The 14,255-nt window shown below is 40.8% G+C and overlaps 1 protein-coding gene across 1 annotated transcript; it reads left to right on the forward strand.

The window, feature by feature from the left end:
- Nucleotides 1-3,168: 3,168 nt before the first annotated feature.
- Nucleotides 3,169-4,801, forward strand: LOC121790669 (ATP-dependent DNA helicase pfh1-like). The gene is made up of 3 exons (XM_042188820.1): nt 3,169-3,924; nt 3,995-4,498; nt 4,583-4,801. Exons 1-3 carry the CDS (start codon nt 3,169-3,171, stop codon nt 4,799-4,801), a joined length of 1,479 nt encoding a protein of 492 aa, XP_042044754.1.
- Nucleotides 4,802-14,255: the final 9,454 nt, after the last annotated feature.

The raw sequence follows: 14,255 nt of genomic DNA on the forward strand, positions 1-14,255 counted from the left end.
TGTGCACAGTCCCTTCTGCAGTCAAATCAAGTTTTTCTTCTGATAGGCCATATCTAACTTTTGTTCGATCCAGGTTCATCAACTGTAACCCATGAAACGATCACAGCCTTCCCATCATAGTCCCCTTGTGTGATATGCACCTGAGACACCAGTCTTGTCAGAGTCATAATATACAAGATACATTTCAGGGTAAAAGACGGAACTATACATATAACTTTATAGACCCTGCGTCCAAGAAACTACATGAGAAACCAAATATTAGAGCATGATTTGATGTTGCAACAAAGATTCCATGATAATTAAAAAACCTGAATGATTCCATTTCTATATGATATAATCTAACACATAGTTGACAATTATACATGATAGAGAATGAAGGCTTACTTGCTGTGGCGCATTATAACCTTTAGGCACAGCAAAAAACCCATTGTCTAGAGGAATATCAACAGAAGCCACTCAGAACGAACAAAGTGCTAGTAACGCCAGCATTCCCATGGCTTGTGCAGCTCAACACCAGAAATGACAAGAGCAGTATTTTAAACAGCATTTCCGCCCCTTTGATTGCTCCTGAACACGATTATATTACAAACTGAACAAAACCACAACCAAAGCTAGAATTCACTAATAGCAAAAGCAATACAAACACTTAAAAAATAGTCATCGAGATATACAAAACAATTTTGTGAATAATCTATAATTCTATAGCAATCTCACTTTAACTGGCCTCAACGGTTTACACTCTCCGGGATCAGAGGAACAATTGATCCACCTTAAAACATAACTAAATTCTAAATCTGTATGTTTCCGATCAAAATTAAATATAGAAAATCATAAAATGCGATGCTTTCCAGCTACCGCAGTGACTATAGATCAGGATGCAGAATCGAGGTAACAACAATATTCCATCCTACAACTTAACTAATAAAAAAAATCTGATAACATGCTGAAATCCAGAAGCAACAATCATCGGAGCAGTAGAAGTGAAAATACGGCGATCCGGTATGAGTATAACTGTAAAAGTATAGTGTAGCTAAGATACGATTAAGATAGGAGAGTTTAAACAGAAGCTACATGCACCTGAAAATCGGAAGCGAAAGCTAGTCTCACTGCTTTGAATCAAATGGATGAAGGAAGGGGGAGACGATATTTTTATTTTGCGATGGTCATGAGAGGCGCAAGATAGCACACACTGATTGGCCGGTAGTGAATTTCAACTATTATTGTTATTGAAAAACACAATATATTGTTTCTTTTATTTACTCATAAGACGATAAGGTGTAAGTTTGGATGTTTACATCTTATCACGTGGAATACCACAATTTTATAACTATTGTACTATCCCATTGAAGATGACCCCACTTTCCTTTTTGGTTCATCCCACTCAAGCTCAAGTTGGCCCATTATTTACTATTGTAGTTGTTAATGTTAAATATTACACCCTCGTCCGCCATTAGTAATTTCATTTTAATGGCATAAATTTTTAAAAAATATTAAAAAAAGTGGATGAAAAAAATTAATGGAATCCCTCCGTCCCAGTAGTGATTGATTTCTTTTTTACCGTTGTTTTGCAGAGATGATAATAAATAATTGAAATGGAGAGAAAGTAAAGTAAAAGAGAGAATAATATAGAAGAGAGTCGTATCTACATTATTCTCTTACTTACTTTACTTTATCTCCATTTAACTATTTATTATAATTTTCCTAAAACACGTTCGAAAAGCAGTCTATCAATTGAGATGGACAGAGGGAGCATTAGTTTTAAATGAAATCCAAGTGAAATGAGTTAGTGGAATGTGATACCCTATTACCATTTATGATACAAGTGAACTGAAACTCTTATTTGCGGTCGGACTAAAATGAAAAAATAGGACTCATATTCGTGAGTAGAGGAAGTAATTGTTAATAAATAAATTAATACAAGGAAAGTGGTTAAGAACAATACCAAATACTTTTTAGTTTGATATCTGTGTATTTATTTTCGCATAAATATAATATTGATTTGCTGATTCATTAGTTTATTATTTAATCAGTGTAATATAAAAATATTATAGACATGTGATAGAAAAAAGGTACAGATAATTGGACAAGTAGTAGCGATGATTCCAAATTATATAACATGTGCTTGAAATATGAATTTGGTCCAAAACATTTACTTTTTTAAAATAAGGTCCTAAACAAATGAAATTGTGGTCGGATTGGTCCATTTTTTGACGGTTCCGTCAAAACTAACGGTCAACGCCAGATTAATGATATTTTGACTAAATTAATGCACAATTAATTATTAAAAAAGAAAAAATTTCCAAAATTAGAATTTCTCTCTTCTTCTCTCCCGTCTCTCTTCTCTCCTCTCCTATCCTTCCTTTGTTGAAGTTGAGGCCAACAAAGAAGAAGAAAACCGGCTGGTGAAGTTGAGAGCTTCTTTAGGTACGTTTCTGAGCTGTAATGAATCCGAAGACTGCTTTCGACCCCCTCCTGGGGTGGCGCAAAAGATCGTGAAACTGGCTGGTTCACTGGCCACGGCTAAGATAAGGTTCAGTATAGTTGAATGCATTGTAAAAATATGGTTTACTTATTATCGAGGTCAAAACATTCACGAATTTAAGAAGCCCCTTTGGATACAGCGTAGGATAAGATTTGGTATCTATTTTGACAAATTAAATGATATGTATTTGATAAATGAAATAAGAGGTTTTTGCACATGACTAATATGTTCGCTAAAACACCAAATGTAGAAAAGAAAATGCAGCAAATAAAAACAAAGTAGTAGTACTACTACATAAGAAAGGAGCGTCTTCCTATGAAGACATCATATGTGTTAATGGTGTTCAGTATGATACATTTAGAGATGCTTGCTTTGCTTTAGGATTGTTGGATGATGATAAGGAATATGTTGATGGAATTGTAGAGGCTTCTTTTTGGGCTTCAACTCACTCTTTGAGATTGCTCTTTGTTAGTTTGTTAACATCGGAATCTATTTCACGCCCGGACTTTATTTGGCAAAGTTGTTGGAAATATTTGTCTAAAGATGTTCTTTATAACCGCTTAACAAATTATCCTGGTAAGTTATTTTTTAATTATTTTCGTTGCATGTTTATTATGTTATTTGTTATTATTTTCAATTTATAATATAAGTTTAATTCTAACAACATATTCTTAATTACTATAGGTATGATCTTGAGTGAGGATGAAATTCAGAATTTTGCATTGGCAGAGATTGAGAAATTGTTGCAGAATCTTGGCAAAACTTTGCGTGATTTCCATGGTTTGCCGTATCCTGATAATCAATATCTTGAATCAAGTGAAAATAGACTCATTACTGATGAGTTGTGTTATGATCGTGAGGGTTTAGAGAGGGAATATTTGAAATTTATTTCCAAATTCACTGATGAACAACTTTTTGTGCATGACACTATAATGTCGTCTGTGCATTCTAATGATGGAGGAATATTTTTTGTTTATGGCTATGGAGGTACGGGGAAAACTTTCATTTGGAGATCATTGTCTGCAGGGATTCGTTCGAAGGGCGATATTGTTTTAAATGTGGCGTCCAGTGGCATATCTTCTTTATTATTGCCTGGTGGTAGAACAACTCATTCTCAGTTTAAAATTCCCATTAATGTGAATGAAGATTCTATGTGCAATATTAAACCAGGCGGTGCACTTGCTGAGTTGATTGTGAGAGCTAAGCTTATTATATGGGATGAAGCTCCGATGATTCATAAACATTGCATAGAAGCCGTGGATAGAACTTTAAGAGATATTATGCGTGTATGCAATGAGTTACATAGTAACAAACCGTTTGGTGGTAAAACTGTTGTTTTTGGTGGTGACTTTAGACAGATCTTGCCAGTTGTTCCTAAAGGCAGTCATCAAGATGTTGTGAATGCTACCATTAACTCATCTTATCTTTGGAAGAGTGGCACAGTTTTTAAGGCTGACAAAAAATATGAGGCTTTTGAATGTTGAAAATGTTGATGAAGCCTCTAAATTGAAGGAATTTTCCTCTTGGGTTGCTTCTATTGGCGATGGTGTTATTGGTGGTCCAAATGATGGTGAAGTGGCTATTCAAGTTCCTATTGACATTGTTTTGTCAAATTCTGGTGATCCTCTTAGAACCATTGTTTCAAACGTCTATCCTTCTTACATGAATCCTGGAGAATTGATTAGTTGTTTGCATGGTCGTGCTATACTTGCTCCTACTTTAGAGGTAGTTGACGAGGTTAACCAATTCATGATTTCTTTGGATCAGTCTCAAGGTCGAGTTTACTTTAGTTCTGATAGTATTTCAAACTCTGATTCCACATCAAATGGTCTTGCTGAGATACATTTTGTTGAGTTTTTGAATAATTTGAAGTGTTCTGGTACACCTAAGCATGAATTGTTGTTGAAAGTTGGTACTCCTGTGATGTTGTTGAGGAACATAGACCTGTCAAACGGGTTGTGTAATGGCACAAGATTGATAATTACACGATTAGGTGATTATGTGTTAGAGGGACAGGTATTGGGTGGCCATAATATTGGTCATAAAGTGTTGATTCCTTGAATGTCCTTAATACCATCTGATCCGAGATTGCCTTTCAAGTTCCAAAGAAGACAATTTCTTTTGGTTGTGTCGTATGCAATGACCATTAACAAGAGTCAGGGTCAATCACTCTCTCATGTAAAATCTGTTCTCAATCATGGACAATTGTATGTTGCTATATCAAGAGTCACAAGCCGTGAAGGTTTGAAGATTTTGGTGTGTAAAGATGAAGAAGATGAAGGCAATGATGATTCTACTGTTAACATTGTTTATAAATAAGTTTTTCAAAACTTATGAACTATTGGATTGTTGATATTTGCGTAAGTTCCTATTTATGAATATTTGTTTTTTTTTAATGAACTTATTTTACTATTCATTTATGTACTAGGTATGTATATAAGTATCATTATCTCATCTTTATTTTGTATTATATTTTATTTAGTCCACTCATATATGCGTTTCAAATTCAAAAAAATTATTTGTTCATTGGAAATAGACACTTATTTATTTGTCTTGATATTTACAATGTGTTTTTTTATTAGACATTTATTCTCCGTCTGCAAGCATAATTATACAATATTTGTCATCTACTTTTTTTTAAGTTCATTTATCTTAGAATTTTTTACAAGTTTTATGGCCCGTGCATAGCACGGGTGGTAAAACTAATAAAAACAAAATAGTAGGAGTACTACATAAGAAAGGTTTACAAATTGCAATTAACAGTAGCAATGGCAATGGCTCTAGTTCTTTATAGCTCTGTTTCGGCGTCTGATAATCTCGACGCCTAAATAGTCGACAGGGCCGACCACAACCACATCCGGCTTTTCCAGCACAGTAAAAATCTGGGGATGCTCGTTCAAGTTCTTGGATGCGATTGATTCAGTTAGGCCACCCGCAATGCGTTACACGGGTGGCCCGTATTTCGTTCCTGCGTGACGGAACCAAGGCGGGACGCGTTGCAGCGTCTCGTCCCGTCACCAGCCCACCCCCAGCCCGTCACCAGTCCCGTTCCGCCATGACGAAACATGGGACGGCTTGCCACGCGCTGAGGAGACGTGGCGTGCTCTCAGGCCATGCGTGACGCCCGCGAGTGGGATTCGTCACGCTGACGCAATAAATCATTTTATTTAAAAAAATTCGAATTAAAATAAAAAATAAAAAAATTGGCAAACGGTAATGATACCATTTCATAGCCGTTTCCAATTTTTTTTAACTCTATAAATACTCCTAATTCATCATCATTTCACACACAACTACACATCTATTCTTCCCAAATCATCTCCATATCCTCTCCAATTTTCATCTCAAATCATCTCTCTTTTATTCTTCCCCCAAATTTAATCGATCTCATGGATCCGTATGAGCAAATGCGTCGAATAATGGAAGAATCACTTGAAGAAGATCGACGCCGGGAGGCGAAGGAAGCCTCGCCGCCCCAAAGACGCTCCCGGACTTACATCCATCGTAACCGGGAGGAAGTCGCCGCAAGGTTAGTCCGCAACTACTTCTGCGATAACCCGGTGTGGGGGAGATACCTACTTCCGTCGCCGTTTCCGCATGCGGCGACCGCTATTTCTCCACATTGCAAATACATTAGCGGCCCGGGAAGAGTTCTTCGAAGAAAGGTTCAACGCCGTCGGCCGTCCCAGCCACACGACGCTGCAGAAATGTACTGCAACAATCCATCAGCTTGCGACTGGACAAACGGCGGATGTGTTCGACGAATACCTCCACAAAAGGCATCCGCGCAGCCTTCACCGACGAATTTCTCCGGAAGCCAAGCACGACAGATTGCCAGTTCCTGCTCCGCCTTCATGAAGAAGTGCACGGATTCCCCGGGATGCTTGGCAGCGTCGATTGCATGCACTGACAATGGAAAAATTGTCTGGTGGCGTGGATGGGGTCGTACACGAGCGGCCACAAAGGCACCCACCCCATCGTTATACTCGAGGCCGTCGCCGACTACCGGCTATGGATCTGGCATGCGTACTTCGGGGTCCCCGGCTCGAACAACGACATAAATGTGCTCTACCAATCCGACCTCTTCGCCAAAGTTTTGGATGGTAAAGCGCCGACCATCAACTTCACCGCTAACAACCGGCGCTATAAAATAGGGTACTATCTTGCCGACAGCATCTACCCAAAGTGGCCAACCTTCGTGAAGACATGCGCTAGGCCTGTGAACGCAAAGCATACGCTTTTTGCGCAGAAGCAGGAGGCTGCTCGGAAGGATGTGGAGCGGGCGTTCGGGGTTCTCCAAGCGTGCTTCAACATTATCAAAGCCCCGACTCGTACATGGTTTGTGGAGAGCATGGTTGACATCATGTATACGTGCATAATCTTGCACAACATGATTGTCCAAGACGAAGGACCCGAGGCGGGAAATTGGTTTGACCCTGAAGCCCCCGAAAGCTCAACCGCATGTAGTCCGTCCGAAGTGGAGTGCATCCGTCTATACAAGAACGATTGTCTATTCGGGCAAGGACACGTGACTCTTCCGCCCACGCCCAACTCCAAGATGATCTAATGGAGTACATTTGGGCAAACTTTGGCGGAGGAAATTAAATCATGTATTTTTAATTTTTTTAGGATTTTTAATTATATATATATTTAATTTTTTTTGAATTTTATGTTGTAATTTTATTTTATTTTTAATGAAGTGTGTTTTTTTAATTGAATTTGGTTGGAAATAAAAACAAAAAATGAAATTGAATGAATAGTAATTTAAGGGACGGTTAAGGGACGGAGGGTTGCAGGTTCCGTCCCTTAGTTAAGGGATGGAGTAAAAAAGTACAGTGGGGCCTGCAAATAATAATTTAAGGGACGGTTAATGGACGATATAGTGACAGGGTTGTGGATGGCCTTACTGATTCGAGAAGATTGTGAGGGATCCTTCCATTACTTCTTTAACTATGCTGCAAAGTACAGATGAGCAGACAACAACTTAGGGATGTTAGTTACTGATATATAGCTGTTAGAAAGGAAAATATGTAAGTAAGGAAAATAGGTAAGCAAGGAAAAAATTAATTAGGGAATGAGTATTATGGCAAATCTTGCCAATTTTATGTAACCCTTGGCCTATTTAAAGGAGGCGTACCCATTGTAATTCTATGAACAAGTTGAATGAATAATACTCATATCTTTCAACATGGTATCAGAGCAAAGGCTCAGAACAAAATCATCATAGCCTAATACCTTTCCCGACCAAGAAGGCGGTTATTCCCAACCTGCAACATGTCAGACGATGAAGAGAAACCAAATATGGAGGAGACACGATTAAAGATGAGTAAGAATGTTACTCTAGCCGTTAAACTCAACGGGATGAATTATCCCTTATGGAAACGGCTGATGAGAGTAGCCATCGTGGGAAGACGAGCAAACAGGTATATCACCGGTACACCGCAGCCGCCGGAACCTGGAATGAAGGGGTACACAGAATGGGAGGAAGCCGATATGACAGTGTTCTCATGGATAATTGACAACGTCGAAACAGAAATTGTTGTCGACTTTGCACATCACCAAACCGCGCAAGCTCTGTGGGAGAGCCTACAAACTACATTCGAAAGTACTGCAGATCCATATCTGTTGTACGATCTAGAGGAAAAGGCAGGCCGAATCGTGCAAGGGGAACATGGGCTAGAAACATATTGGCGACATCTCCACGGAATCTGGGTCGAAATTGACCGATGCCAACATCAACCTGTGGATTGCTGCGACAAGGGGATTAGCCAACTTCGAACGTATGTAGCAACAAGACGGCTGTTCAAATTCCTAACAGGCTTGAATGCAAGATATGACAGGATCCGAAGGGATATTCTCAAGGAAACTCCGTTGCCCTCAGCCGAGACCGCATACGGTCTGGTAAAACGAGAAGCTACGCGGTTGAAAATCATGCCAGCAGCAGACATCGATCCCCAGACCGGCGCAATCAACGATGGATCATCATCGGGCCAAGTCGGACACGGGTTCACCGTCCGAAACCAGCCATCACCGCGACCAAAACAGCCACCACCACGAACCGCCGCGCAACAGCCCAATCGCCAAGGCGGTTTCAAACCCGACAAATCAAAATTATGGTGCTCTCATTGCGGAAAACAAAGACATACTCGAGATACCTGCTTCCTCCTCGTTGGATTTCCGGAATGGTGGGATGAAACTCAAAGGCTAAAGCTCGATTAGCCATTGGAGTCGAAGATGGAGGCGGATTATTTCTGCAAGGAGCAGGGAATAGGGAGGATGACTAACACCCGTGGGAGAGCAGGAGATACCAGTCCTCAACCGAGTGGAGGCGGCAAGCCCGGCGAGGCAGCCTTCGCGGAGAAGAAAGGAGGCGGGTCATATGGAGGTAACGGATTGGGGTTGAGAAACCCCGATCCCCAATTTGTTTTTCAGAATAAACCCCAAAGCATGAGTAATTTAATTTCTGGTCCTTATAGTTCAGAATATATGCAATATGACCCGGGAAAATTACAGTTAGGACCCCAAAAAGACTATATTCCACGTTTGACCCCAAAACTGTCTGGAAATTCCGTCTTAAGCCCAAATCGTTTTGCACCCTTGGAAAATATACCTATTTTATGCATTGCCCAAAGTAAAATTGACCCTAAGGAGAGTTAGTGGATTTTTTATTGTGGGGCAACTGATACTATGACCTACGATATGAAAGATTTTTCTGAATTTAATGGGGCAACTTAAAGCCAAATTCAAACTGCCGATGGAGAGTTGACCGCTGTGGGTGGGAGTGGAACCATTGAAATATCCCCAACCCTAAAGCTTACAACTTGTCTCTATGTGCCCAAATTATCTCATAAACTTATGTCTATTAGCCACGTAACGAAAGAATTAAACTGTACGTTACGAATGCATCCAAATTTCTGTGTATTACAGGATATCTGGACGAGGAGGATAATTGGGCGTGGCACTGAGCGTCAAGGTCTTTATTATGTGGATGAGATTACTCAACAAGGTGGCACCGCGATGCTTGCTCACGGATCTGCAAATCGGGAAGCTTGGTTGTGGCACCGCAGATTGGGGCATCCATCCTCGGGTTATTTAAAAATGCTTTTTCCAAAGTTTTCCCATTTTAAGGATATTACTTGCGAATCTTGTGTTTTGGCAAAAAACCACAGACAACCCTTTAGATCAAGTGATACTCGCGTTAAGACTATTTTTTCTCTAGTGCATGCCGATGTTTGGGGTTGTTGGTGATCATGGTTTTAAATATTTTCTCATTTTTGTGGATGACTGCACTAGATTGACTTGGGTATATTTTTTGAAGCATAAATCTGACGTTTTTGAAAAATTTACCCGTTTCTTTACATGATCCAGACACAATTCCAAACCACGATCAAATTTCTTAGATCCGATAATGGTAGGGAATTTGTTAACAAAGACATGACCGATTTTTTTAAAGAAAAGGGGTTAGTTCATCAAACTACTTGTCCTTACACTCCTGAACAAATGGTGTAGCTGAACGAAAGAATATGATAATCCTAGAGGTCACGAGAGCCCTGTTTTTTGACTCAAATGTTCCTAAATTTTTATGGCCCGAAGCTGTTGCCACTGCTGTCTACCTGATTAATCGTTTGCCTACAAAAATTTTGGGTATGAAAACTCCTTTGCAGACTCTCGCATCCCTTACTGATATTCCCCCACCTCTCACACTTCCGCTCAAAATCTTTGGTTGTTCCGTTTATGTGCATGTACCGAAACACGAAAGAGGAAAATTTTCTGCATGTGCAATAAAATGTGTTTTTTTGGGGTATGGGATAAATCAGAAGGGTTATCGATGCTATCACCCGGGGTCTAGGAAGGTTATAACAACCATGAATTGTAATTTTCTAGAAAGTGAATACTTTTATCACACCCAACCTCGGGGTCAGAGGGAGAGTGCTGTTCAGGGGGAGTGTGATAAAATTGGACCCCTCAGTTCGCCGATGCCACATCCAAGTATCTCGATCGTGGAACCAACAGAACAAGCTAGTGTCACTGCCGAGTCAGTCACATCTGCTGTAGAGCCTCCTCAACCGCCCACGCCAGAATCGAGTCCTCCTCCAGTGATATCTGAGGTAATTCCTGAAACTAGCTCAGATAATACAGTTATTACCCCTGACACTTTTGGTGTAGACGAGATTGAGAATGCAGCAATTGATGGTGATACCGGCCGCTATATACTCCCCAACAGAACTACTCGTGGGGTCCCGGCTAAGAGATACATTCCTGAGAGGATTAGTAGAAGCCGATATTCTATGGCGAATCTGGCTAAAGCAAATCTAACAGAGATGGCTAGGGCGTTTGAAGCAGCACTTTACGAAGAAGAAGAAATCCCATATACGGCCGAGGAGGCTATGGAAATTGCTCACTGGCGAGAAGTAATGCTAGTAGAAATGCGGGCCCTGATGAAGAATAATACATGGGAAGTATGTCTTAAACCTGATGGAGTTCGAACTGTGGGATGCAGATGGGTCTTCACTATCAAACGGAGGTCAGATGGGTCGATTGAAAGGTATAAGGCGAGACTTGTGGCCAAAGGATACACTCAGACTTATGGAGTTGATTATGCTGAAACATTCTCACCGGTTGCAAAGATGAGTACTATTCGAGTGCTCTTCTCAATAGCGGCAGTCAGGGAATGGCCACTACATCAGTTCGACGTGACAAACGCATTCTTACATGGGGAACTGAAGATGCCCATTTATATGGAGCCACCACCTGGATTTGTTGGAGATTTCGAAGGAGGAAAGATTTGCAAACTAAAACGAACACTATATGGGCTAAAGCAGTCACCTAGAGCTTGGTTTGGGAGATTCTCTGAGGCAATGAAGAAGTATGGGTATGAACAAAGCAACTCTGATCATACATTATTCTTGGAGAAAAGAGAAGGAAAGATCACATGCCTCATCATCTATGTAGATGACATGATTCTCACGGGAAATGATGAAGAGGAAATAAGCAAGCTAAGGAAGAATTTGTTTGCAGAGTTTGAAATGAAGGACTTGGGATTACTAAAGTACTTTTTGGGTCAGCCCGGGCCTTGGACTTCCCGTTTATATCACTCAGGATCCACGTAAATTTGGAAATATCCGTTGTATCCATCCAAAAAGCAAAAGTACTTCTTACCAGCTAGTCTCTCCAACATTTGGTCGATGAAAGGCAAAGGGAAATGATCATTCCTTGTTGCATTGTTCAGCTTTCGGTAATCGATGCACATTCGCCAACCTGTGACTAGCCTCGTTGGGATCAGCTCATTCCTCTCATTTTGAACGACTTGGATTCCCGACTTCTTTGGAACCATGTGGATTGGGCTGACCCACTCACTGTCCGGCACTGAATAGATAATCCCTAGCGACAACAATTTTAAGATTTCCTTCAATATTTCTTCTCGTATGTTAGGGTTTACCTTCCTTTGAGCATCTCGATGCGCTTTTGATCCTTCCTCCAGCCTAACATACATGCAGACGTCGGGGCTTATCCCCACCAAATATGTAAGACTCCATCCAATCGCTTTCTTGTTCTTGCTCAGCACAGTCAGTAGCCTCGCCTCTTGTTCCTTTGTAAGGCTGCTGCTGATGATCACTGGATATGAGTTCTCCTCTCTGAGGAAAGCATACTTCAGATTCGACGGCAGTTTCTTCAGCTCGACTTGGGGTGTCTTCGGGTAGAGGGTTTCTTTTAGCTTCTTCTTCTTTTTCTAATTCTCCCCCTGGGGGTTCCTCTATACTAGCTGGTAGCTGAGCCCCTGCGGCTCCAATGAACTCTGATTTCTGGCAAAATTCCTTGATCGCTCCTTCTATTTCTTCATCAGTCAACCCTTGGCTACTGATCAGATCACACCATGCAGCAGCTTCTACGTTAGCCTGCTCGTACACATCTAAAGCTTGAAGTTTCTCCTGTAATAGTTCGGTCTCAAGAAAATCTTGGACTAAGGGGTCAATCACATCAACATAGCATAAGTTTTCAGAATCAATAGGCTTCTTCATGGCCTCATTGATATCGAAAGTAAATTTCTCCCCATGGAAATCAATGCATATTGTCCCCTCAGCCATGTCTACTATTGTCTTGGCCGTTCTCAAGAATGGTCTCCCTAACAATATGCCACTAGATTCCCTAGCCTCGGACTCACTCATTTTAATCACATAAAAGTCAGTAGGGTAGGTAAAATCATGCACTCTAACCAACACATTCTCTAAAACACCCTCAGGACTTATGCATGACCTATCAGCCAGTTGGATCAACACCCTAGTACTCGACAATCTAACTCCCTTCAATCGGTTATAGATTGACAATGGCATAACATTTATAGATGCCCCCAGGTCACACATTGCATGCTCGACTTTTACATCTCCTACAGTTATGGGTAGAGTGAACATACCTGGGTCGGTAAAGTGGGGAAAAGTCAGATCGTGTCTTCGTGTGCTTACAGGGAAAACTATGCAAGTGCTTGGTCAAGACACCGCGCTTCTTAAATCCGCTGGATCACTAGGTCCAGGAACTCAAGGAACACAGAGTGTTTTTGTCGTTGGACACACTCGGCTCCCGTCCAAAAATTAAATCCGTCAACCCGAATACTATGGATTAGTATAGGGAAGTGGGGTCGATCCCACGAAGATGGAGTCGTGAAGTAGTGCTTAGAGACTCTGGAAACAAGCGGCTGCTGCCACGCAAAAGGATTGAGGTTTAAACTACCACTAGACCTAGGCTCGGAAGTTAAATGCGAGACCTAGGACACAGAACACTTATAAAATTAGACATCAACGCCGAAAGAAACAAATACTCACTAGACCGTGTAAATGACTGACTAAATATGACTAGACAGAGAGAATTAAAAAGTGGGGACCATGACATTCAAATAAGGTAAGTACAGAAAAAGCTGCAACTAACAAACTCATGCAATCTCCTAACCAACTCAGACGCGTAAATGAAGAAAACAGAGCATACTCCTAGATTCAAACAGAATATAGAAATCGGGATGCCGAAAACTTACTACGAATCGGACGTACGTCAGATCTACATAAACTAGGCGAAATGAAATAAAAACACGTAGGCTAGGCATAAAATTAAATCAACACGGCTCAGATTCACGTCGAATGCTTAATCCACTCCGGATCCAAGCCATCCGAACTCAACACCCAGCAAAATCAACTCCATAACTCCGATTCTCACAGATCTGCTCAAATCAACTCCAAATCCCAACAATCACAGACAGCCTTACAACATCAACAAGTTAAAAACCCGATTCATCCACAAACAAACTCCATTCTCCCAGATCCAACCACGAACCTGCAATAATCCAGAAAACAACCTCGAAAACAACCAACTCCAACTATCCAACTCAGAATTCAAGTAAACATAATCAACAAACAAATATCAACACAATCGGCATAAGCTAAAATGAAACTTGCATAAAAACAGAGAAATATCCAGAAAACAAAGAGGTCCGAGCTTCGAACAGCGAAGCTCGGCGAATTCAGCAGAAACGAAAACGGAAAATAAATTATTTCTTCGCCCTAAGAAGGACGGTGTTACGACCAGATCGAAATGTATGAAAGCTAAAGGTGAACCCCAAGTACGCCCTGAATCTCCCCACGATAGAACCCTAGTGTGTGAAAAAGTGAACTAAGCTACAAGTTGTTCTCGACGTCTCCAACCGAGAAGATCCCTCCAGCGTGCATGCTTCTCCCTTTTATTGACGCGGACATAACCTTCTAGAGTCTTCGTAGAAATCTCTATTCTA

Source organism: Salvia splendens, unplaced genomic scaffold (assembly GCF_004379255.2).
Source record: "Salvia splendens isolate huo1 unplaced genomic scaffold, SspV2 ctg576, whole genome shotgun sequence".
Classification (NCBI taxonomy): domain Eukaryota; kingdom Viridiplantae; phylum Streptophyta; class Magnoliopsida; order Lamiales; family Lamiaceae; genus Salvia; species Salvia splendens.

Coding starts and splice junctions, on each gene's coding strand:
- LOC121790669 (XM_042188820.1), top strand. CDS start 3,169: ATGATCTTGAGTGAGGATGAAATTCAGAATTTTGCATTGGCAGAGATT. Junction 3,925..3,994: donor ATCTTTGGAAGAGTGGCACA/GTTTTTAAGGCT, acceptor TCTAAATTGAAG/GAATTTTCCTCTTGGGTTGC. Junction 4,499..4,582: donor ATTATGTGTTAGAGGGACAG/GTATTGGGTGGC, acceptor TTGCCTTTCAAG/TTCCAAAGAAGACAATTTCT.